At 37.6% G+C, this 25,605-nt stretch overlaps 1 protein-coding gene across 2 annotated transcripts in view; it reads left to right on the forward strand.

Moving 5' to 3' along the window:
- MAP4K3 (mitogen-activated protein kinase kinase kinase kinase 3) overlaps positions 1 to 25,605 on the forward strand; it is a 171,690-nt gene that overhangs the window by 78,930 nt on the left and 67,155 nt on the right. For both annotated transcript variants that reach the window (XM_061155549.1, XM_061155550.1), the window contains exons 3-7: positions 6,428 to 6,518; positions 17,389 to 17,453; positions 22,430 to 22,485; positions 23,048 to 23,095; positions 25,535 to 25,577. In XM_061155549.1, the coding sequence (XP_061011532.1) occupies positions 6,428 to 6,518; positions 17,389 to 17,453; positions 22,430 to 22,485; positions 23,048 to 23,095; positions 25,535 to 25,577 (303 nt within the window). The remainder of the gene's footprint in view (positions 1 to 6,427; positions 6,519 to 17,388; positions 17,454 to 22,429; positions 22,486 to 23,047; positions 23,096 to 25,534; positions 25,578 to 25,605) is intronic.

Here is a 25,605-nt window from a genome sequence, read left to right on the forward strand (position 1 = left end):
AACAGGCAAATTTGACCTTGGAGTACAAAATAAAACAAGTCAAAGGCTAACAGAGTTTTGCCAAGAGAATGCAGTGGTCATAGCAAACACCCTCTTCCAACATCACAAGAGAAGACTCTACTCATGGACATCACCAGATCATCTATACAGAAATCAGATTGATTATTTTCTTTGCAGCCAAAGATGGAGAAGCTCTATACAGTCAGCAAAAACAAGACCAGGAGCTGGCTGTGGCTCAGATCATGAATTCCTTATTGCCAAATGCAGACTTAAATTGAAGAAAATAGGGAAAACCACTAGACCATTCGGGTGTGACTTAAATCAAATACCTTATGATTATACAGTGGAAGTGAGAAATAGATTCAAGGGATTAGATCTGATAGAGTACCTGAAGAACTATGGACAGAGATTCGTGACATTGTACAAGAGGCAGTGATCAAGACCATCCCCAAGGGAAAGAAATGCAAAATGGTTATCTGAGGAGGCCTTACAAATAGCTGAGAAAAGAAGAGAAGTGAAAAGCAAAGGAGAAAAGGAAAAGTATACGCATTTGAATGCAGAGTTCCAAAGAATAGCAAGGAGAGATAAGAAAGCCTTCCTCAGTGATAATTGCAAAGAAATAGAGGAAAACAGTAAAATGGGAAACACTAGAGATCTCTTCAAGAAAATTAGAGATACCAACGGAACATTTCATGCAAAGATGAGCACAATAAAAGACAGAAATGGTACGGACCTAACAGAAGCAGAAGACATTAAGAAGAGGTGGCAAGAATACATGGAAGAACTATACAAAAAAGATCTTCATGACCCAGATAACCATGATGGTGTGATCACTCACCTAGAGCCAGACATCCTGGAATGTGAAGTCAAGTGGGCCTTAGGAAGCATCACTACAAACAAAGCTAGAGGAGGTGATGGAATTCCAGTTGAGCTATTTCAGATTCTAAAAGATGATGCTGTGAAAATGCTGCACTCAATATGCCAGCAAATTTGGAAAACTCAGCAGTGGCCACAGGACTGGAAAAGGTCAGGTTTCATTCCAATCCCAAAGAAAGGCAATGCCAAAGAATGTTCAGACACAATTGCACTCATCTCACACGCTAGTAAAGTAATGCTCAAAGTTCTCCAAGCCAGGCTTCAACAGTATGAACCGTGAACTTCCAGATGTTCAAGGTGGATTTGGAAAAGACAGAGGAACCAGAGATCAAATTGCCAACATCTGTTGGATGATCAAAAAAGCAAGAGAATTCCAGAAAAACTTCTGTTTCTGCTTTATTGACTATGCCAAAGCCTTCGACTGTGTGGATCACAACAAACTGTGGAAAATTCTTGGAGATGGGAATACCTGACCACCTGACCTGCCTCCTGAGAAATCTGTCAGGAAGCAGCAGTTAGAATTGGACATGGAACAGCAGACTGGTTCCATATCGGGAAAGGAGTACGTCAAGGCTGTATATTGTCACCCTGCTTATTTAACTTATATGCAGAATACATCATGTGAAACTCCAGGCTGGATGAAGCCCAAGCTGGAATCAAGATTGCCCGGAGAAATATCGGTAACTTCAGATATGCAGATGACACCAGCCTTATGGCAGAAAGCAAAGAAGAACTAAAGAGCCTTTTGATTAAAGTGAAAGAGGAAAGTGAAAAAAAGTTGGCTTAAAACTCAACATTCAGAAAACAAAGATCATGGCATCCGGTTCCATCTTTTCATGGCATATAGATGGGGAAACAATGGAAACAGTGAGAGACTTTGTTTTCTTGGGCTCCAGAATCACTGCAGATGTTATGAAATTAAAAGACTCTTACTCCTTGGAAGAAAAACTATGACCAACCTAGACAGCATATTAGAAAGTAGAGACATTACTTTGCCAACAAAGTTCCGTCTAGTCAAAGCTATGGTTTTTCCAGTAGTCATGTGTAGATGTGAATTGGACTGTAAAGAAAGTTGAGTGCCGAAAAATTGATGCTTTGAACTGTGGTGTTGGAGAAGACTCTTGAGAGTCCCTTGGACTGCAAGGAGATCCAGCCAGTCAATCCTAAAGGAAATCAGTCCTGAATATTCATTGGAAGGACTGATGTTGAAGCTGAAACTCCAATACATTGGCTGCCTGATGTGAAGAACTGACTCATTTGAAAAGACCCTAATGCTCGGAAAGATTGAAAGCAGGAGGAGAATGGGACAATAGAGGGTGAGATGGTTGGATGGCCTTATGGACTCAATAGCCGTGAGTTTGAGTAAGCTCTGGGAGTTGGTGATGGACAGGGATGCCTGGGGTGCCACAGTCCATGGGGTCGCAAAGAGTCAAACACGACCAAGCGACTGAACTGAACTGAAGTTTTTATTGCAAGTTTATGTCATACTTTAGAGCAGATGTTCAAGTTGTTGGATGAAATTTTTCTTATGATGACTCAGAGACCCAGACTTCTCACATTTTCTGGGACCTCACAGTGTCATGTAGTCTGCTAATGGGAAAACAAAGAGCAGGAAAAGAGCATTTTTTTTTTTTTTTTTTTTGCCCACATCCCATTGGCAAGAACTAGTCTCTTGGGCACATCATGTTGACAGGGAATTGTCTTTTGACTGGCTGATTGCCTTCTAGCAGTAACTTCCCTCCCGTGAAAGGGAGAGCGCAGATTTTTTGTGAATGGTTAGTCAGCCATGTCACACCGTAGTAATGTTGATAGTAATCATGTGTTAATTTCCTGTGGCTACATTTGCAAGTCCCACACTTAATGACTTGAAACAGCACAAATTTATTCTTTTTTTTTTTTTCTTTCTCTTTTAATTCCTTCCCTGCTCCAATTCTTAAAAAAAGTACACAGAAATTAAACACAAGAAAGCTCAAAGAGCCAAGGCAAGCCAGCCCAAGAGTAGCAGGCTCGCTCCCACAGGAGCCAACCTCTGGAAGCTGGGGTCTCCACCCAGAGCCTGGTAGTAAAAAGTGGTGCAGGTAAGGTAGTTCCAGAATCGAGCAGTAACCCAGGCTTTCTGCACCGGGTTACCGCTAACAGGGCCAGGCTGCGTAAGAAGTGGTGTTTGTTGGACTTGTCAAAGAGCTCCTTCCCGTAGGCATCCGGAAACTGGGCTCCGTGTGCCCCCTAGGAGGCCAAGCCTAAGGCCCCAGCTCCAGACAAGACACCCAGGCAGCAGAAAACAGCCCCAGGACCGGCCATGGCTCTCGATGATCCACAAATTTATTCTTAATCTTAATGTTCTAGTATTTAGAAGTCCAGAGTGTGTTTCATTGGGTCCAGATCAGAGTGTTCACGAGGCTGCTTTTCCTCTGAATACTCTAAGGGAGAATCAGTTTCCTTGCCTTTTCTAGCTTCTAGAGCTACATTCCTTGCATTTGTTAATTCTTGGCCTCTTCCTCCATCGTCAGAGCCAGCGACATAGCATCTTGCTCCCTGCCTTCTTATAGTCAAGTTTCCCTCTGTGCTGCGCTCAGTCGCGTCGAACTCTTTGCAACCCTTTGGACTGTAGCCTGCCAGTCTCCTCTGTCCAGGGGATTTTTTAGGCAAGAATACTGGAGTGGATTGCCATTCCAGTCTCCCTCTCCCTCCTCTTACATTTGATCTTAGCCACAAGATGGAGCAGTGATCCCCTCTGCCTCCTGTTAAAAGGACACTTGTGATTACACTTAGAAGGCCCACCCGGATAATTCAGGATAATCTCCCCCTTACAAGATCCTTAATTTAATCACACTTGCAAACCCTTTTTGCCATATATGGTAGCATTCACAGGTTTCAGAGATTAGCATCTGGCTATCCTTGGAGCCATTATTCAGCCTACTAAATAGTTAACATTTTTTTACCACTCAGTATGTGTCATGTTTATTCTGAGAACTTTGCGTGTATTAGTATGTATTTTTCTGCGTGCCTACTTGGTTTAGTCGTGATCTCTACTTCTAGGCTTGCCTATTTTTCTCAATTAGGTTTTGTTTTTATTTTTGCTATCCTCTGGAAGATGTACTCTTCACTTTCACGTCTAAAAATTTTACCAAAAACTCCTAAACTCTCAAAATTGGAAAGAATTTGCAGTATCCAGTTAGGTGTGCTAAGATTTAGGCGGGGAGGGCTGTTGATTTATTCTTTGGAATATTTCTCTTGAACTTTGAAGAAAGTCCTTTAAGTCTGTTAGGCTCCTTTGGATTAATTAATGTAATAAACTGCTTTCTTTTTTCCTTCTCAAATCTACCTTTTTCAGTTACCTTTAAAAGTAAAATTGTGAGTTTTTTTCCTTTGCATTTTTTTTCCCCGCAAAAATGTTGAATTTCATTTGGCCATTGTCCTAATCACAGGAATTGACTTAATAGGATAAAAAGGAAGCACTTTGTATCAACATTTCCTGGGAAAAGATACAGTTGAAAACTTAAAGTCACTCATAGGTTTTAGTAAAAGCACAGGAAGCAAATAGTTGTATAAAACATGCTAATAACTGGATGAAATTAAACCAAAAGCCAATGTTCCTGATTTAGAGTCCTCAGATAGAGGCATTATGTTCTGTCGTGGATTCATTCAGGCAACAGCATATTACTGATTACATTTTAGGTGCTAGGGATACAAAGATCATAAAAGCATCATCCTGTTCTGTAGGATGTAACAGTCCAGTGAGGACATAGACACGCAGACATCGATGCATTGATGCTTGCAGGTGTGGCAGAAACTACAGCTCAAGATGGCTTAAACAGTACAGGAAATTTATTGATCAAGAACAGGTATATCTGAAAATGACCAAGGCAGATGAGATTTCCAAGTTTAATTACATTGTCACATGCTTTTCCCCTTCTCCCCTTTTTTTGTTTCTTCTTGCTGTTTTCTGCAGATCAGTATCATTCTTGCTCCCTTAGAGGTTGTGTGATGACTAACAGCTTCAGGGTTGCCCCCCAAAAGAGAGCAGCTGTCCTCTAACCATTAAACTAAAGTCCTGGAGTTCACTTTATCTCAACTTTGATCTCCTGTAACCCAGTTACCAGATTAGGGAAAAGGATAATCAAGAGGCAGGTGAAAAAGCAAAATTTAGAGCTTTCAAAGTATTTGGTGTATCCCTGAAAATTGGTATTAATCTCATTATGGCTTTATTATTTTTATCTTGGATTTTTCTTAATATACTGAAAATCAAGAATTCTTACTAGTGGAAAGTAAACCCAGCAGAATATCTTCCTGGTTTAGTGATTTTCTTTTGAAATTTTGAAGACATAAAAATTTCCTACTCTCCCTTTGGAGATCTTTGATTTTCATTTCAGTGCAGAAATGACAGATCTGACATACTGTCTCTTTGCTACTACTTCTTCCCTGTATCTGGGCCTGTAAGGTGGGTATTGAGTCCATACGTTTCACAGTTAGGCTCCTTCAGGTCTCAGTTACATTTACAGGTGGAAAATGGCAAGACCAGAAATGTCAGGGCTTCTCATTACACCGTTGCTTTTATGATTTAGACTGGTTTGGGAAGCCTCTTTTTGGCTTTGCCACTAATACACATTTAATCAGATTTTTCATAGTATATAATGCTTTAAAAACTGAAATTAGTAATAAAAAGCTGCTTTGATTTAAATGTCAGTACTTCTACATGTTCTTTTCTGCGTAGTCTCTGGTTTACATTTGCATTCATGGCAGTTCTTTTTCTCTCTATGATAAGTGTTCATTCAGGAGGCATGGTGTGTGGCATTGTTATAGGATTGCCAGATCTTATTTCAAAGAATTTGGGCAAGGAGGAAAGGAGTAGAAGGAGAGAGATTATTTGCTTACTGGGTTTAAATACAACCCCATTCCACATCCCAGCACACCTGGGACAAGGCACTCGAACACAGGATAGGCCTGTGTGTGGGGATCACCTGGGAACCCAGTCCGGCTAAAGGCCTCTCGACTCTACACAGAGAACTGTGGAGGTGCGTTTGATAGTCTGGGTGTCTAAGGGTTCCTCCCCTGACTTGAAAAAGAATTGCTTCTTTGTGTAAACTTACATTAAGTGTTACTTGCTAATAAAGGGAAAAAATAATGTATTTCTAGTGAATTACTTGATGATTATATCCAGGGCATGATTGTAATAATAGTAAATGCTTATCAGTGCTTTCTCTGTGTCAGATACTGTTCTAAGCATTTTACATACATTAGTTGACTTAACCCTTCCAACAGCCCTATGAGATAGGTTGTTATTATTTTTTATCCCCATTTTACAGAGGAAGAAATTGGCACAGAGAGACTGCCCAAGTCCACATGGCTTCATCAGGGACAGAGTTAGGATTCGAATCCACATAGTCTGGAGCCAGAGTTCATACTTTTAATCGCTGTACTTTACTTTCTGTCAAGAAAGGACTGAAGTTGTCATTAAAAATCATATCAGCATAATTTATTATGTTTTGAAACAAATTGACATTTTGAAATTTACCTACTAAATATTCAACATGCTTATTTTTTATTCTAGGAGAAGACTTTGCAGTTGTGCAGCAAGAAATTATTATGATGAAAGACTGTAAACACCCAAATATTGTTGCTTATTTTGGAAGCTATCTCAGGTACATTGTTTGTTTCCCTTATGACGAGCAATAATGATTTCTGTCACTTAATACATTTAACAAAATTAAGTTAGCACAAATACCATGTTTTGTATATTTCTTCATGCTTTGGAGATACAATATTTTCACATGAATGGAATTCTTATGACCTCTCTAATTCTGTAACCAGTACCAAGTCTGTGATATGTCTGTTGTACTCTTGGGAATTCTGGATGTAGTTTCACAAGCAAAAAGTCCTGTGGTTAGTCTTTCTGTGGTAGAGATCTAAATAAACCATTCTTTTGCCCCTTTCTTCTAGTCTTGGGTGAATTTAGAAAGTATATCTGTTGTTTTTATTAGAACTTTTTTTTTTCTTTTGTGCTTCTATCTTCAGAGTACTGTATCATCCCTTCCTTTTGTTTTATCCAAAGGACTAGGAATTATGATTATTTCACTAGCTTCTTATTTTCCCAGGTCCTAAAGTGAACTTAGAAAGACTTAATTTCCCACCCCTTGTTTTGGTTGGCAGGACCAGGCTGGGTTTCCCAGATCTTATTCCATAAGGGATGACCTCAAGGTCAAATCTTGTGTTTCATTCACTTCTGTATGTAGTTATAAGTTGAACACTGTGACCTAATTGTTTTTAAGGTTCCTTCCAAAAGGGGGAATTGCAGAATGTTTTCTTAGGTATTAAAAAAAAAACCAAAAACTCCTGTTTGGTTCCCATACGTTGTAGGGTAAGTAAGATAAGGATGTAACTTATTACAGCGCCCATTCCATCTATGAGCCAAGTACAAAACACTTCTCCTCTTCTGATGCAGGCACAGCATATGGAAAAGACTGGGCAGTTCTGCCCTCTCTTCTTTCCAGCTTGTGAAAAGCCAGCCGGACCAACTCTTCTTGATTCTAACTACTCTTGGACAGCTTTGATTGCCCACCTTCATTGAGGTCGAAGGGTGGGTTTAATGGAGACTTTAGTTCACATAGGGACAGGTACTACCCCCAGGTCAGTGACTATTAAACATTTTGAATGGGTTCTTTAACAGCCAAGTTAAAACTGCTTTAATGGTGAGTGGTTCAGACAATACTCTAACAACCGTTTCTGCATCAGTTTTTATTTTATGGACAGACCCAGCACAGGCATTTACTGTTATCAGTTCAAAGAAGTCTCTTAAAATCTTTTAAACTCATGATACAAATAATCGATTGCTATCAATATGTTAAAATTATTTCAAAACAATTTGTTTTACTGTTGTTGGTTCTAACAAAATGACCCTGCTTAGACTCATTTGGGAGAAGTATTCCAAAGTTTTCTTCCTCCAAGGAAGAATACGCAATTAAAGAGTTTCTGTGTTTCCCCAAAGACATTGAACTGAGTATTTCTCAAACATGGCCTGAGTCTTCTAGAAGTATGGGACCATCCACAGTCCAACCTGTTATTCCAAGATAGCTGCACCCATTTACATGGCAACCTTGGGGTGGTCTTTTTGCTAAAGAGACAGTAGTACAGTTGCTAGTTTAGAGAGTCTAGAGTTCTGGAGTCAGGTTGGTTGAATCCTGACGCCATCACTTACTAACTGTGTGATTTATGGCAAATTACCTGATTACTCTGTGCCTCTGTTTGCTCATCTCTAAAATGCAGATAATATTAACAGATACAGGATGTGATAGCAAGTGAGGGTAATTGGTAAATACAAGTGTTTAGAACAGTGATTACAACATGCTCCATCAACGTTAACTGCTATTACTACTACTGTTGGTACAATTGCTCTTACTATTAGCTATTTTTTAAATACCATCAGGTCAGTGCCTTGTTTGATTTTTTTCAACAGTGCTGTTAACAATATTACTCTGGTAAATATTCTTCCAGTTTTACATATAAGGTGTTTGAGAGAGTTTCCTACCAAGTATTTAGTTCCCAGTCTCATTTCACATTATTTACAGAAGCTTTTTGTGATACTCTGCTCATGGACCACATGACTTTTGACTTGGCCTTTCTACTTCTTGGCAAAAGAGCTGACCAGATAAACTTCCAACATTTCACATCTTACCCCCCACCCTGCCCCAGAAAATCCCCCAAGCTCATGTTACACTAAATTGGACATTAGACTTTCTGGCTTCCTTAGGCAGAAGCCTTCTCACACAGGTTAAGCAGCAGAATATTTGATCTTGTTACCAGAATGAGACTTGCTACAAGCAAGCCAGTTTGAGGTTGTGCCTAACAAAAATAGTACTTCAGTTTAGATTTCAGGAAACATGTATTCTGACTATATTTTGACTACCCTTCTTTTAAAAGTAAACTTTTAAAATTGAAAGATAGTATACATACAGAAAAGTGTGCAAATATCTGTTATGTGTATAACTGGATGGATTTTTTTTAAAGAGGGTACTTTTATTTTAATCTGAATATAAGAATGCAAAGGGCAAAACTGTCCAGAAATGACAAAATGAAACAGACAAAATTAAGGTTATTATTATTATTATTTTAAGTGAGTCTGTGTTCATTTAGAGTTGAATGATCTGACATAGGAATACTGGGATTTTTTAGGGAGATTTGTTGTTGTTTGGTTGGTGGTAGGTTTTGGGGGTTTTGTGTTTTTTTGTTCTTTTTGCCACATGGTAAGGCATGTGGGATCTTAGCTCCAAACCCATGCCCACTGCAGTGGAAGCTCGAGGTCCTAGCCCCTGGAACACCAGGGATTCCCAGTACTATTGGTTTAAGTAGATAGCTTTATTCTGTAACTTGTATAGCTGATGAAAGTAATATGAAAGCAAATGGTAGTATTAATATAAAATAGCAATTAATCCTCTCTTTCTCTTTTCTTCAATAAATTCTTCCCTGCTTCCCTAGTTAAAGTCTAGACCCAGCCAAATTCAGACAATAGGATAATGATCACTAGCCTTGTAGGGTGTCAGAGCTGGAAGGGACTGAGGTCTTGTCACTTTAGCCCACTCTTTTTTTTACTGATGAGACGATGGAGTGCTGGATAAATGACTTCTTCAGGTTATCCACCTACTCACTGTGGCACTGGGATTTAAACCTGGCTTTGCAGATCCCTAGCCAGCGTTCTTTTAGGTGTAGGTATTACATAGTCCAGAAAGGGCAGATTTAGTCTCCAAGGAAACGTGGCTTCTTGGATTCTTTCTCATTACTGAATGATTTTACAGAAGGCAAGGAACTTGTTTGTTTGAACTTGATACAGGCCCTCCAAAATGTATATTGTTCTTAGTGACTTTCTTCTATCTTGTTGCCATTGTAGCCTAGTGTAACAAATTTAGGCCAAAAATTGAGGAAATTTAACTAATTTAGTTTGTTAATTAATTTCCCCTCCAGAAAATTAGACTTAACCCTTGAATTTACTGAATAGATGACCAGCATATAATTAATTTCAGAAGCATATTTTATAACAGGATCATAGTGAACTATGATCACTTCCCAAGGAAATCTCAAGACTGAGCCTCCTGAAAGACAGGAATCTAATATTCTTGGTGGTGCCTTCCTTATTTGCTCTTCAATATCTTTAAAAGCCTGTGTTTATTCCAACAAGGACCTACTATAAAACACATGGAACTTGACTCAGTATTCCGTGATAGCATAAATGGGAAAAGAATTTGAAAAAGAATTGTTATTGTTGTTTTTCAGTCACTGAGTCATGTCCGATTCTTTATAACCCTGTGGACTGAAGCACGCCAGGCTTCCCTATCCACTGTCTCCCAGAGTTTGCTCAGATTCATGTTCATTAAATAAATATATATATATGTATAGCTGAATCACTTTGCTCTACACCTGAAGCTAATCCATAACTAATTAACTATGCTCCAGTATAAAATTAAAAAAAAAATTTTTTAAAGCCTGTGTTTATTGAGTGCCTAATTATGCATACTATGTAGTAAGAGCTGAATATATAAAACATTTCTTTGGAAATTTAAAGTAAATAGTCCTGGTTCATATATATACATTATATGTGTATTTCTGTGTATATATTTATAAAACAACAGATTTAAATCACTATAGGCCTATTCTTTATTCCCAGAAGAACTTCTTTTAAGCTTCTTTTAACTATTGCTTCTTTTAAGCAAATTATGATTTTGACTTCACATTGCTTCTAAGCTTTCCTTAGCCCAGCATATCCTTTGAATAACAGCAAGTGCTCCTCAAAAGATAAGCCTTTGGAAGATCAGAGCCAAAATTGTAAAAACAATTTTATTTAGATGATGAGATATTTTAAACCTTTGAAATCCAGAGTACTTGAACATAATTTAATTTACAGTAATAATATACTTATAAATCACCACCACTTACAAAGTGTTTTTATATTATTTCTTAGCATGTCTGGAGTGCCGTATTGATTTCTGGAGATGTTAAGATAGATAAAACAGCCCTCGCCTTTAAGGAGCTTATTAGCCAATGGAAAAAACAAACATGAGCAAATAATTGCAACATGATATGCTAGGTGGGGCCCTCCAGGTGGCGCTAGTGGTAAAGAACCTGCCTGCTAGTGCAGGAGACGTGAGAGACCGGGGTTCAATCCCGGGGTTAGGAAGAGCCCCTGGAGAAGGGCGTGACAACCCACTCCAGTATTTTTGCCTGAAAAATCCCATAGACAAGAGGAGGCTGGCAGGCTACAGACTATTGGGTCGCAAAGAGTCGGACATGACTGAAGGGGCTTAGCACGCAATATGCTAGGTACAATAATCATTTGATATCAGTTACAAAGTGGTAAAGATTGTAGAGTATCTGATTTTGCCAAAGCAAATCAGAGAGAGCTCTTTGAATGATATGATTCCCAAATGGTGTTAAAGGGTTAGTAAGCATTTACTGTGGTGTGTGCATGTGTATAGAAGATTATAATTTCTGACAAAGGAAATACATGCATGAAAAAATCATGAAGTGTTCAGGTGACAGCAAATAATCTCACATTAAAGCTTAAGGGGAAAGGGTGTAGTTCAGAAAGTAAGGCTGAGGAGATTTAAGCAAAGAAAGAAACCTTATATGCCTTAATTAGGAGCTATAAGTGTAGAGCATACTTGTTGGAAGGCTTTAACTCAGAGATAGTATATTCTATCTCTGAGGGAAGGACTTGGAGTGTAGGAGATTGAGACGAGGAGTCAGTTAATTTTATACAGTATATTTATTACAGTAATCCAAAGAAAGAGATGGTAGTCTCTTGAGTTATACAGAAAGTGGAAGAAATTTCTTTTCTAGAGCCAGAGAGAGGACTTGCCAGGGAAACCACAGACTCTTAACTAAAAATGCCTTTTTGAATATTCACACTATGAAAATTAAAATTACAGTTAAGTCATTTTAATTTATACCTAGTTACTCTCTTTTTTAGAGCAGGACATGGCAACCCACTCCAGTATTCTTACCTGGAGAATGAGACAGAGGAACCTGGCAGGCTACAGTCCACGGGGTCACAGAGTCAGACACGGCTGAAGCGACTTAGCACACACACTAATGCTAAGAAATTAGCATTAATACAAAACTATCAGTTAAACTAAGATACTTCATTCGAATTTCACCAGGTTATCCCTAATGGTCTTCTTTAAGTGAGAGATTAGATGGAACTACCTTACAAGCTACTTTCTTACACCAGTTTTGCTGGGGTAGTTCTACTGAACATTTGTTTTGAGGGGTGCTCATATGTGGGTTTATGGAAAAAATAGTTTGGGGGCAAAGCAAATCAGAGAATTTGTATTTCCTCTTTCTCTTTATCTTCCCTGCTTGTTCTCCTTCCTGCTCCTCCTCTCCCTTCTCCCCTTCCCAGCTTTTTCTGTCTCCCTTCCTCCCCCTTTTCTTCTCTTCGTCCTCGTTTCCCCACCTTTTCCTCCCTTTCCTCCCTTTCCATCTCCTCCTCCCATTTCTCCTTGTACTCCGTATCCCCCAACCCCACTGGTTTTCTCAGAGCCCTTTAAATATCAGTGGCATTGTTAATTTCCAAGAGAAGGCTAATATGTGACATTTCTAAAACTCATTTCACTGTTCAGCAGTTAATTTTGAGGGAGCATGCTTCATGTAGAGCTGCTGTCCTATGATCCGTTCTTGGTCAGATATTATGCCGAACTGGGGCATGTTAGGTAGGGTTACAGAGAAGTAGGTCACCTTGTATCCCCTGAATACATAGCTACCCCTCATTGTTAAAGGGGAAACAGATGGATGCGTTCCATATACCTTTTTGGAAGGCAGTCATTTTTTTTGCGTATGTTTAAAAATGAACCAAAACATTTTAAATTCAGCTTCCATTAAGATAAGTTATGCTAAATTAAAACACCCAGCAGTTAGTGAACTTTATATTTTTCACATGGGGTGGGAGGAGTAACTTGATGTGCCAGTTCATAGCAGACATTCAGTAGCTGTTTATCCTTGGTGATCATGTATCCTTGGTGATCATGCTCATGTTTTATTTCTCTTTTGAAACATTGTTATATTTGGGCAAAATATATAAATAATTGTGCTTAGTTTGTTCAATTAAGGTGGAAAGGTTTAAAAGGTGCCTTTTATTGATAGAAGTGTAAACTCCTCAATGAAATATATACTCTAGTAAACACTGAACTAGAAGGTGAGAATAGTGAATTTCCCCCCTACTTATTTTTCTATTCCTTGTCAAATAGAACAGTGATTTTAGAGAATAAGAAAGAAGAATTCTAAGGATTTGTTGAGTCAGGGAATTAAGAGACACATATATTTACCTCAGTGATTAATTGTATTTCAGTCCCAAATACCCAGGGACAAAGATTTTATAATTTATTGGCCTGCATAAAGTGGGCTAATGTGATTCAAGTTCTTTCCTGTTAGACAGATGGCTTGGTGAATGACCAAAAGCAAATGAAGATTCACTATCACAAGAGAGACATTCATGGAACAGATGGAAGTCATTTTTCTAATAAACTCAGAATATTCGACCATTTTTTATAATAGCAGAGTTAACTAAATAGAGCGTTATAAAGGTGAAGTATTTTAGACATCTTGAAAAGTAAAATATTAAATGTATTATTACAATTTTTTTCCTCAGTCTGTAAGTTGGAAAGTCATTTCACATAGAATGAAGAGAAAATTGTACTTTTCAGCAAGGTAGGCAAGGGAGTAGACCAACTTCAAGGAGAGGATGATATAATACTGAAATATGTTAAAAAGCAGAGAACTCATTTCCTACATCCATTTTCTTTACTAAAGGAGAATTGTTTTCAAAGTAGCAGGGTAGGAAAAGCATTATTAAGAAGGAATTGAAGCACAGATAGATGAGTGGATAATTACAGAACACTAGACACTTTACCTGAATCTAAGCCTTTTTAGATTTATATAAAGTATATATCTCATTACTATACTGAAAATATAGCAGACATGATTGTCATCCACTGTCAGTGAGTGCCTTTTGGCGAATAGGAGAGATGTCAAAAGATCAGTGATCAGCATTGACCAATTTGGAAAGGAAAAGGTGATTTCTAGAAAATATAGACCATTAAACTTGTTGTCAGTCATCTGTCCCCAACAAGCATATAAGATGATTAATCACATAATTAGCACTTAAAAGAAGGAAGTGGTGATTAACACAACTTTAGTAAGAAGTTGCATCAAATCAATCCCATCTCTCTTCTATTTTTTTTTCCTCTTAGAAAAGGGCAGTTTTATCTATTTACACCTCCTCTGAGTTCTAGGAGCAATGTAAGCAGTGTAAATAACTGCCCAACGAGATGAAATATAAGAAAAAGAGTAGAAATGCCTTAACATTTATTGGACTTATTAAATTCCAGGTCCTTTACTAAGCAGTTTACATGTTATTTCTGTTTATCCTAAGCAGATCCCAGAACAACCATTCAGCCAGTTTTTGTAAGATGTGAGGAGTCCCTGCTGCCTGTTTGCATAATCACTTGCAACAGGAATTTTACATCAGATTCATGTGCAGCAGATGCGAAAATATTTTAGAGCCATAGTTCTCAAAACATTTTGGCCTGAAAGCTCATTTTTTTCTGCACTCTTAAAAATTATTGAGTACCCCAAAGAGCTTTGGTTTCTATGGGTCATATCTATTGATACTTACTATATTAGAAATAAAATTGAGAAGCATTTGAAATAAGAATACATAAGGACATATTCCAATAGCCATCAGGGGACTGACATCATCATCTCACTTCTGCAGCCTCTGGAAAACTCCACTGTATTCTCAAGAGAGAGTGCAAAGGGCAAGTAATTTTTAGTGTTGTTATGAAAATGGGTTTAACCTTGCTGACCCACTGAAAGGATCTCTGGCACTCTTAGAGGGCCCCAGACCATACTTTGAGAACCATTGTCCTAAAGAAAGGATTCAGTCTAGAGAGATCAGGCTATGAAATCCTCCATCATACATCTTGAATTATAGTCTAAGTATCATTTCAAAGAATATTGGTTGATGGACTTGCCTGAGTCTTACACCTCTCTGTGCAAGCAAAGGTGCAGAGAGCTGCCAGGTGGTAATTCAGAGCAGTATATTTAGAGTGCTATTCATGTCACCAGTGGAAAAATTACTTCTGAAGCTCATTAGTAACCTCACTTCTTGTTGTTTAGTCACTAAGTCGTGTCTGATTCTTTGTGACCCCATGGACTGTAACCTGCCAGGCTCCTCTGTCCATGGGCTTTCTCAGGCAAGAATACTGGAGTAGGTTGCCATTTCCTTCTCCAGGGGATCTTCCCAGCCCAGGGATCAAACCCACGTGTCCTGCATTGGCAGGTGGGTTCTCTACCTCTGAGCCCCCTGAGAAGCCCAGCCAGGTCACATTTTACATCAGCTGCCCTGTCCGTTTCACTGTGCGGGGACCGCCTGTAAATGTGAGCTCCTGATTCCTTTCGCTGGCTTCACTCTCCTCAGCTTTGTAGAATCATGGCCGTTTGTACTCTTGTGTGCTGACCACACTCTTAACAGTTTGCGTTCGCCGGTTACATGGTGCATGGTCCATCGTACCCAGCCAAGTCAGCTCACCCCTCAGGCCTGCTTCGTCACACCAGCACTGCCACATGAGTCCACTCCTGACAGCAGCTCCTCTTGTTAGTATGCTGTTCATGTACTGCTCTGACGGCTTCCCTTGTGGCCCAGCTGGTAAAGAATCTGCCTACAATGTGGGAGACCTGGGCTGGGAAGATCCCCTGGAGAAGGAAAAGGCTTCCCACCCCAGTGTTCTGGCCTGGAGAATTCTGTGGACTGTATAGTCCATGGGGTCACAAAGAGTCAGACACAGCTGAGCGACTTTCACTTCTCACGTGCACTACTCCGAACAGTACTTACCTCTGGGTGCCACATTTTCGGAGACACTGACACGCTGGAGACCATCCAGGTGAAGGTAACTAAACCGCGGCGTCCACGAACAGACCGTCGTTTTACAGGACGACCTCAGCCCGTTCTGGCTTCATGTCTTGCACTCTCTCTTCAGGTAGCCTGAGTTCAGCTCATGCTAAATCATCCTGTCTCTCAAATGTGGGTCTTCTTTCAGATTTTCATTCTTTTGCACAGAACTTTTCCATGTCTCTTGGCAGTGAGTTCCTACTTTACCTTCAAGACCCACCTCAAACGTTTTTTCCTCCCTTAAATATCCCTTAACCTTTGCTAGTTACTTTACCTCTGGGTTCTTGCAGAACTTATACATGGCCAGATTGTGCATCAGTCAAACTATAATCCTGTCCAAGGGTCACCAGAACTTTTCTGCAAATGACCATATAGTAAACACTTTAGGTTTTGTAGATTTTGTGTGTTTCTCTCTAGCACAATAGCTCACCTTTGCTTTAAGTACAAAAAACAGTCACAGATAATATGTAAGTGAACAAGTTTGACTATGTTCCAATAAAACTTTACACGGATACTAAAATTTGAATTTCACATCATTGTCATGTCAAGAAACATTCTTCTTTTGACAACCCTCCCCCAACCGTTTAAAAATATGAAAACCATTCATAATTCCTGGTCTATGCAGAATCAGGCAGCAGGTTAGATTTGGCCCACTGGCCATAGTTTGCCGACCCTGGATCTAATCAGTCTGTTTATTCTTTCAATCACTCATGCATTCACTCGTTTATAGAATAAATACTCATTTGCTGGATACCTAGGCACTATTGATACAGGGGTGAGAGAGACAGACATATTATGAAGACAGAATCTTCTGTGTTAGACTGTGCTTGCTGAATTCAGAGACTTTCTATTGCATCTCTGACCCCCAAGAATAGTACATTTCCTGGTACATTTTGAGATGTAGTAATGAATGATTCAACAAAGGAATGAACAAAGGAATAAGCAATTATTTCTTTGCTAATTATTTCTCCTGTGACTTATGATTATGCTGTCTTATAATGTAAATGTGAAAGAGAAATGCTGCTAAAGACAAGTGAGTGATAGTTTTTTTTTTCTTTTGTTCTAAGTGATAAATTTTTAACAAAGGTTATTTTGGAAAGATCTTTGTTGAGTCTAGATATGAGGGTAAAATTTACACTTTGTCTGTTTTGTTGATAAGAGCACCATCAAAGTGATGTAGTTTAAGATGTATTGCTATTCTATGTGATAAATCATCTATATGATTTTTGGTATGAACATTCTAATTAGCATTTAACTTTTATAATACAGTCATAAGGTAGATGGATAACTGATGGAAGGGAAGTTTTTAACTAAAGGGACATTTTCTCTCATTTGAATGTGCTGGATGACATCTTTATATCCTGCAAAAGGTGTATTTTAAGAATTAAAACCTTAGGTTGAGTTATGGTAGCACATAAGTATCGAAGATTCGTTTACTCATAGAGATTAGCTTCGCTCTTAAATAGCACATTGCATTTATGTGGTTTTTCAAAGTATTAACATACAGCCTTCAAATACTTGTTACTTCAAGTAGTTTTAATCATGAAAATGTGATAATGCTTATTTTCTTTTTATAGGCGAGATAAACTTTGGATTTGCATGGAGTTTTGTGGAGGTGGTTCCTTACAGGATATTTATCATGGTAAGACCAAAGTTATATGTTAAAGAGATTAAGTAGAATTTCTTAAAATACAGTTATTTACTATACTAAACATCAATATTTTGTGGAAAGTATGTTTTATCATTATACTGTATGGATACATAAGGAAATTTAAGATATATACAGGCGAAAGGAGCATTTGCTTTCTAAGTTAGAAAGCTGCATGCAGTGGAATTATTTGCTAATACTAAAGAAGGCATTTTATACATAGTTAGTTCAGTTGGAATAGGAAACAGGAAATGATAGATTTTCCAGAAGTGTTTAGAAGGCATAATGAAAAAAGTGGGCTTTAAATTGGTCTTTAAAAGATCGGTGAACTTTGGGTACAAAGAAGAGATAGATGTACGCTCCTGGGGGTGAAGCAGCAGCACAGTGACAAGAAGGTGTGAGTCAAGATCACTCTCACTGTCTGGGTGTATCTGGGATCAGATCCAGAACCTTGAAAGCCAGAAGGAGGGACTTACAGGTAGTCTAGTGGCTGACACTCATTGCTTCTACTGCAGGGGGCATGGGTTCGACCCCTGGTCAGCGACCTTTAAAAAAAAAAAAAGGCCAGAAGGAAAAACATGAGAATATTGAGTATTTCTGCTTTATGAAAAGTTACTTATTTTCTGAGAATATTTTTTATTAAGGGTGGCTATTCTATTTGAGAATTTTTTCCTTTTTATTAATAGCATTTTGATTTCAAAGGTTCAGTGAAAATTGGAAAATATTTGGCACCATTTTGCATTACAGACCATAGTGTTTCTGGAAGTTTGTTATATTAAAAGCTATTTTCCCTTTTTATTGCCTTCATTTGGACTAATTTCTCTACTATGGTTTCCATACTTACTGATTTAATTTCCTTCTTTCTAAAGTTTTTTTTAGCTACGTCTCCTGGTGGTAAACTCAGTCTTTGATCCTCATTCTTAAATGATAAGATTAAGTAGACATAGGCACATTTTCTCCACTGACGGATGTTCTCTGTCAGCATTTCAAAGATACTGGAGCATTGTCTTCTAGTTTCTGTAGTTGTTGGTACCTTCTGCTAACTATTGATCCTTTGCAGGTAATCTTCCTTTCTTTCTAATTACTTTTAAGATTTTTCTCTTCATTTCTGGTGTTTCCATTATCTAAATGTAGATTACTTTTCCTGCTTGGAACTTAAAGTGCTTACCTATGAGATTTTAGTTCTTTTATCAAATCTGACAATGGCTAATTACTGTCTCTTCAAATAGTTTCTCCTTCAGTTTCTCTAATTGCTCTTTCTAGAATTTCCATTCCATGTCTCTTAAAGTCACCTTCATATTTTCCAGTCTTTAGTCCCTCAGAACACTGAGGATACTCATAGCCATCTTCCAGTTCACTGATTGTACACATGTGATAAGCACATCCATTAGGTTTTAATTTTTAGTGACTGTGTTTTTCATTTCTAAAAATTGATTCTGTTTCAGGTCTCCTTCAGTTTTTTGTCTTACTCTTTTCTTGTAACTTTTCATCCATTCTTTTATATCTTTGGTTTCTTGAAGCATACTTATTTTTTAGTCTTAGATTGCTTCATAATTTCATCAGATATGTATGATTGATCTTAGATGTCTGATTCTTCTTTCTTCATTAGGAAGCAAGAAAGCCGATTTTTACAGAAATAGGTTGTCATGTTATCTTTCCATATCAACCTTCTGATGGAAATAACATGGTAATATGAATTTGTTGGTACTGATTTGTTTATGAAGAATCTATGGAAGAAATAATTTTGTATTAACTTGGGTGCTGTCAGACATACATACTGAGAGAGAATATACATGCTTATACACAGCTCCAAAGCCTCTTTCTCTGCCTTCACTCCTTTGATTTCACCTAGGTTTCTACCAAATAGCCTCCTCATGGCAATGTATACTTCTCTTTGGCTGTGGTCTACAGTGCTGTCTACTTACATAACCGTATAAAACGTGTACTTCCATTTCTCTGTGTGTGTCTGTCTGTTTCCTCCTCTCCTCTCTCTCTCTCATCATTTTATCATTCCATCGGGAGTAGTATAAAATATCCTGGATTACCTTGTTTGGTCAAAGAGATGTTCTACTTTTCTAATAACCACAGTGCTTATGGTGTTTTTGTTTGTTTCTTTGCTGGCATATACAAATTATATTTTGATTCATTATGCAATTTTTTTTATTAAAGCTGCTTTTAAAAAATTATTTCTGTTTATTTCTAAAGTGCCATTAAGTGAATTTTTATATTTTTTCTTACTGTCCTTAATTCCATCATCTACTCAGTATGATTTTCTTAAATTTAAATCTTCTTGAAAGGTGAACCATATTAGTTGTCTGTTGCTGTGCAACAATGATCTTAAAATTCGTTGTCTTAAAACAAACGTTTGTTATCTCACAGTTACTAAGGGTCAGGAATTAAGACTAGCTTAATTGGGTGATTTGCCTTGTAGGACAGGCCAAAACACGCATAAGACATTTGGTCCATGCTAAAAGTCCTTGCAGTTTCGCCCTGTGCAGTGAGCGTATTTGGTTCATGCCACATGGTTTTATACAGGACCTGATATCAGTCATCTTTTAGCATGGGCCAAATGCCTTAAGGACATTGTGGGCAGGACCAAATACCAAGAGCCTTTTGGTGTGGATCGAAAGTCTTACGGAGGTTTTAGGCAGACCCAAGTGTTTGCTAAGATGGGTGATTTTGGTTCATGGTCACTCATGAAGTTGTAGTCAAACTCTTGTCTGGAACTGTAGTCATCTGAAGGCTTGACTGAGGTTGCAGGATTTACTTTCTAGATGATTCACTTACATCAATATTAGCAGGAGGTCTCTGTTCCTTACCATGTAGATTTCACCATAGGACAGCTTGAGTCTCTTTATAGGATGGCGACTGACTTCTCCCAGAGGAAATGATCCCGAAGAGCCAGGAGGAAGCCACAAACTTTTTATGATGTAGTCTTAGAAGTTGTATTCTGTCACTACCATTACAGTTTGTTCTTTAGAAGCAAGTCATTTTTGTCCAGCCCACACTCAGGAAGGGAATTAAGTTGCAACTCTTAAGGGAGCTGTATCAAAGAATTCATGGACATATTTTTGACCACATGGCTGGGGGCAATGGGGCAAATCCTTCTTCTCTCCTTTTGCTTACTTTTCTTTGCAGAACTAACATTAGAACTTTATACTGTTGCAACATAATAGATTTTTTGGTCTCTGTTTTTCGTTGAACATTTTTCTTTCTGTTTTATGTTGTCCTTTTACAACTTTCTACACTCTGTTAAAACATTTATGTTGAATTCTTTTACTCATTCATTTCATAATTTTGAGATCATCTTCAGTGGGAGTTCCATATAACTTTAAAGAGTGTGTCCTTTCGACAATATTGGATTCTTTTCCCCAGGGCTCCAATGGCCTCGTTGTTTTCGATATACATTTGAACTCTAAACCTCAGTGACAAAGAAGATATTTTTTTCCCCTGTCCAGATCCCAAGCCATGACACATCCCTAGTCATCTCCTGGTGCTTGTCTGCTGTTTTAATGAGGATGTAGCCTTTGAGGATTCTGGTTTTATGTGGGTGTTTGTTTTAACTCTTCCTTTGCCAGCCTATAACCTTTTCTTCTGTGCCCATGTAGGGGATAAAACTAACACCCTAGATACAAGATTGGCCTTCTCCTAAGAAACAGCTAGAATATTTGACATTTTTACCATTCTTTTTTTCATTTTTCTTTTTGCTTTTGGCTTCTGGGGAAGTCTCTTACTATTTATAAGCTTAGCTTAAAAATTATTAAAAATTATTTTAAAATGTTTACCTGGTGTTACTTTCAGGGTTTTCAGGTTATCTTATTTGTCATATTGTGGGAACAGACTTGTCAAGGAGGCCTTTCTTACTGGATGAGAGTAGGCTTATAAGCTACAGAAATTAGTTACTATATGGTTTATCCTCAGACACTGAAATTTAGCCTTGTGTCCCTAAAAGAATCTAAGTGAAATAGATTCTTCTCTCCCACAGTTGTAAAATACAAGCAGTCTGAGCTACACATTTTTACAAAATGGTTAAGTTTGTGTAAGTGGGAGATCACTATCTAGTATATGATTTCATCATTGGGATTTAATTCAATTTCTGGAATAGTTTCTCCCACCTAACTTACTTCTTATATTCTAAAGTGATTTAATAGTGAAAAAGAAAAAACTGTTTAAATGTTTTTCATAGTCAGCAGATGCACACAGAGGAAATACTATTCAAATATTATGATATGATTAAACTATATTATACATAATATATATATAGAGAGAGAGAGATGGAAAGATGTCCGTGATAAGTGAAAAAGGCAAGTTCCAGAATTGTATGTGTAATATGATTCCATTTATGTTTATGTGTGTGTGCACCACCTACCTGCACTATATAAAACATCTGTGTTTAAAGTCATCTGGTAGAGATAGGCCACACTGTTGATTTTGTTTATTATTGAGTAATAGTGGTTTGGATCAGGAAGAGACCTATCTCTGTTGATTGAAATTTTTTATAGTGAACATGTGTTACTTTTATATCTATAAAGCAAATAATTTTAGGGGAAAAGTATTATTTTTAACTTAGCCAATAATTCATGTCTTGTCAGTTTTTTTTTTTTTTTAAGTTTTAATAAAAAGCAGTTAGACATCTTGGCTGTGCTTTCTTTAACATTTAAGAGGTATTATATTCAGGTGTAAAAAATGAAAATGGAAATTAATTTCATTGACTATTTCACTGTTTTATTCATTCTGCGAACATTTACTCAGTAGCCTTTCCATGCCAGGCACTGTTCTAAACACTGGGGATACAATGAGCATATCAGATTTTTTTTAATTCCTGCCCTCATGGAGCTTACATTTCAGTAGAATTTAAATGTATTAAGTCTGTTGCTTAGTGGAACTTTTACAACTTTGTCTTTTATTGAAAAAACACACTTTGAGTAATTTTTAATAAAATTAATTTTATTAATTTTCTCCTCTTATAGTAACGGGACCTCTCTCAGAACTGCAAATAGCGTATGTTAGCAGAGAAACACTACAGGTAAATTCAATGCTAATTGAAAAGTAATGTTCTTTATTAAACTAAATGTTTGATTATTGTGTATAACCTGTTAAGTAGAATAAGGATTAAATATTCCAGTTTGGAAAATTCTTGAATTTGCAAATTATATTTGCAAATAAACTATTTAAAGCTCTAGTATGATAATATACCTCCTAAAATTGGATTTACTTATTCATTTTTATATATCTCTTAGTACCAAAGAAAATCTTGAAAATTACATACTTTGATGGAATTGAAACTGATTCTGATACTAATTGGATATTTATTTTTAAAATGTTATTTCAAACTGAGCAGAGTTTAGTGAAAATTAATTGTCTTAGGAAAATTAGCAGTTCAGAGTGAGCTCTGCCTCTTTCATTTTCTTGATTCTTTTATCCTTTTGGATATTCCAGTAAAATAAAGTGATTGTCCCTAGAGCTTTCTGTAATGAGTAAATAAGTAAGAGAGACTGCTACTCAGTTAACCACTTTAAATCGTAGAGAGTTTTTTGTAGTAAAGTCTTATTACTGTTTCTGCCTTTTTTTTTGTTTTGAAACTCCAGGGATTATACTATCTTCACAGTAAAGGAAAAATGCACAGAGATATAAAGGTATATGTCATATGTTTACTTAATGGCCCTCTTTTTCTTCTTAAAATATTTTGATCAAACTGAGCAAAATTGTCTCAGTTATTCTATTTGATGGATTTGTTGTCTTAATATGTTACTATAATAAAGTTGAGTGATACTTTGAAGATTTTCATTATTTTTATATAGCAACTCTATTGAGATACAGTTTACGTACCACCAAATTCACGCCTTTAAAGAGTACAATTGTGGATTCATGTTTCAATAACACATTTTATCTTGTTTGTAGTTATTTATTTATAAAATGTAAATTAGGTCCATAATTTCCATTAATTTATGGACTTCAGGAAGTTTCTGGTTGGCCAAAATGTTTGTTCAGGTTTTTTTCTGTAAGATGTTTAGTAAATTTTAGCAGTCTTAAGGAACTGTCTTTAATAAGGTATCAAGATGGATAAATTAAACCTTGACCTTTTCTGCTAGTCTTTACCTGGCAGGAGAGAGTAGGTGCACCAGACGTGCTTGGTAAAACACCCCTATGGTAGGACGCTGAGGTTATTGCCAAAGATAACTGACATCTCCTTTCTTCTTCCTTATCCACCTTACCTCCTGCTTTTTCATTCCCCCTTTTGTTTCCTGAGCTTTTCTCTAACAGAAAGGTGCTAGCCCTTTTGGGGGGAGGGGTGGATCATGTATTCTTTGAGTCTCTGATGAAAGCCACGGACTCCCTCCTCAGAAAATGCCCTTATGCACGTGCCTTCAAATTGTGTGCATGAAATTTCAGTGGACTCTCAGATCACTGAGACATGCTGAGATCCTCTGCTTTAAGTATGGTTCGTAAGCCACTTAAAAGACGTAAGAAAAGAGCCTTGGATTCAAAGGTAGGAGGGATCCTAAGAAGATAAGTAAATCAAGAAAGATTCTGTCATTGGCACTTCAGTGATCTGGAAGAAGTGATAGATTTTTGTTGGAAATGGAGGTTGGAATGCTTTCTAAGCAGAGGGAACAGTGTGGGCAAAGATACAGAGATCAGAAATTGTGGGGTCATTTTAGGGATTGTAAAGCCTGCATCTTAGAGATTGAAGTTCGAGAAGAAAATGTAGGAGAGTGTTAAGAGATGGGGTTGGCCAGGAGGTTTGGTGCTCCATTATGCAAGAACTTATGTTCTGGACTCCAGAGTTTGGGCCTGATTAGGTCGCTTCTGGCCATTGCCACTATCTCTCCCCTGTCTAAGCCACTATTATATCTCACCTGAACTTAGGGAATAGCCTTCTAACTGGTCTTCCTGCTCCCATTCTTGAGTGATCCTACAGTCAGTTCTCTACCTCACAACTGAAGTGACCTTTTTAACCCACATCTTTTCACCCTTCTGCTTATAAACTACCATTGGCTTCCCATGATACTCCATATATATTCAGATTTTTTAATGTGACCATTAAAGTTATGCATGATCTGGCCCCTGCTTTCCTCTCTGACCTCATTTCACACGTCTCTTCACTTTACTCATTCTGTTCTAGCCACACTAAACTTGCAGTTCTTGGAACATGTCAAGTTCATTCTGGTCCCAGGACTTTGTATTTGCTGTTACTGGAATGGTCTAGATTTTAGCATGACTCTTACCCTCTCTTCATCTGGATCTCTGTGTAATTATCACTGCCTTAGAGAGGCCTTTTCTTCCAGCTTAATCTTCAGAGTACTTATCCGTATCTGTCTTTGAACCATTTGTTGGTTCATTCATTCATTTGTATGATGTGTGTGTGTGTGTTCATTTTTAGATTTTCTTTCTCTCCTACTTGGATGTCAGCTCCATGAGAGCTGTAACTTTTTTGTTACTATAACCCCAGAGCTTAAAATAGCATCTGATTGCTGGTAGTCTCTCAGGGAGAGAGGGATAAATGGGTGTGTAGATGGATGGATGGATGGATGGAAGGAAGCATCATAACTACAGGTGACATGATATAAACTGTAATTTTAAAAAATTAATCTGGAGAGAACAAATGGAAGATTCTGCAAGAGTCTAGATTGCTAGGGCCTAATTCAAGTTGAAATCACTACTATAGTTTTTTTTTCCTTTTTCTCATCTCTCCCATTACTCCTTAGAGCTGCAGTAATATCAGGGGGTGCAAATTTTGGTTATTTCTTCCTCTTTGGGGTGTGGGAAGGGATTTTCCTGATATTTTTTCCCCAAACTTACTCTTATGTAATTGATTGCATCCTGAACCATAGAGGCTGCTTACTTTTGCTTTCTCATTTAAAAGTTGCCCAGAGAGGAGGGGGATGCAGCCTATAGTACCTTTGGGAGGCAGTATTTCTATTTAACATTTTAATTGGACATACTTTAAATCATAAATCATATTTCTAGGTGTGAGGCTGCCATTTGTTATTTTAAATGTGTATGTTTAATGTGTTATATGTGTGGTCTGATAAATGCTTTCCTACTTTAACTAAAATGTTCTCACTTTGAAGGGAGCTAACATTCTATTAACGGATAATGGTCATGTAAAATTAGGTAAGTAAATTTGAGCTTCATCACTTAC

This window comes from Dama dama, chromosome 11 (genome assembly GCF_033118175.1).
Source record: "Dama dama isolate Ldn47 chromosome 11, ASM3311817v1, whole genome shotgun sequence".
Classification (NCBI taxonomy): Eukaryota; Metazoa; Chordata; class Mammalia; order Artiodactyla; family Cervidae; genus Dama; species Dama dama.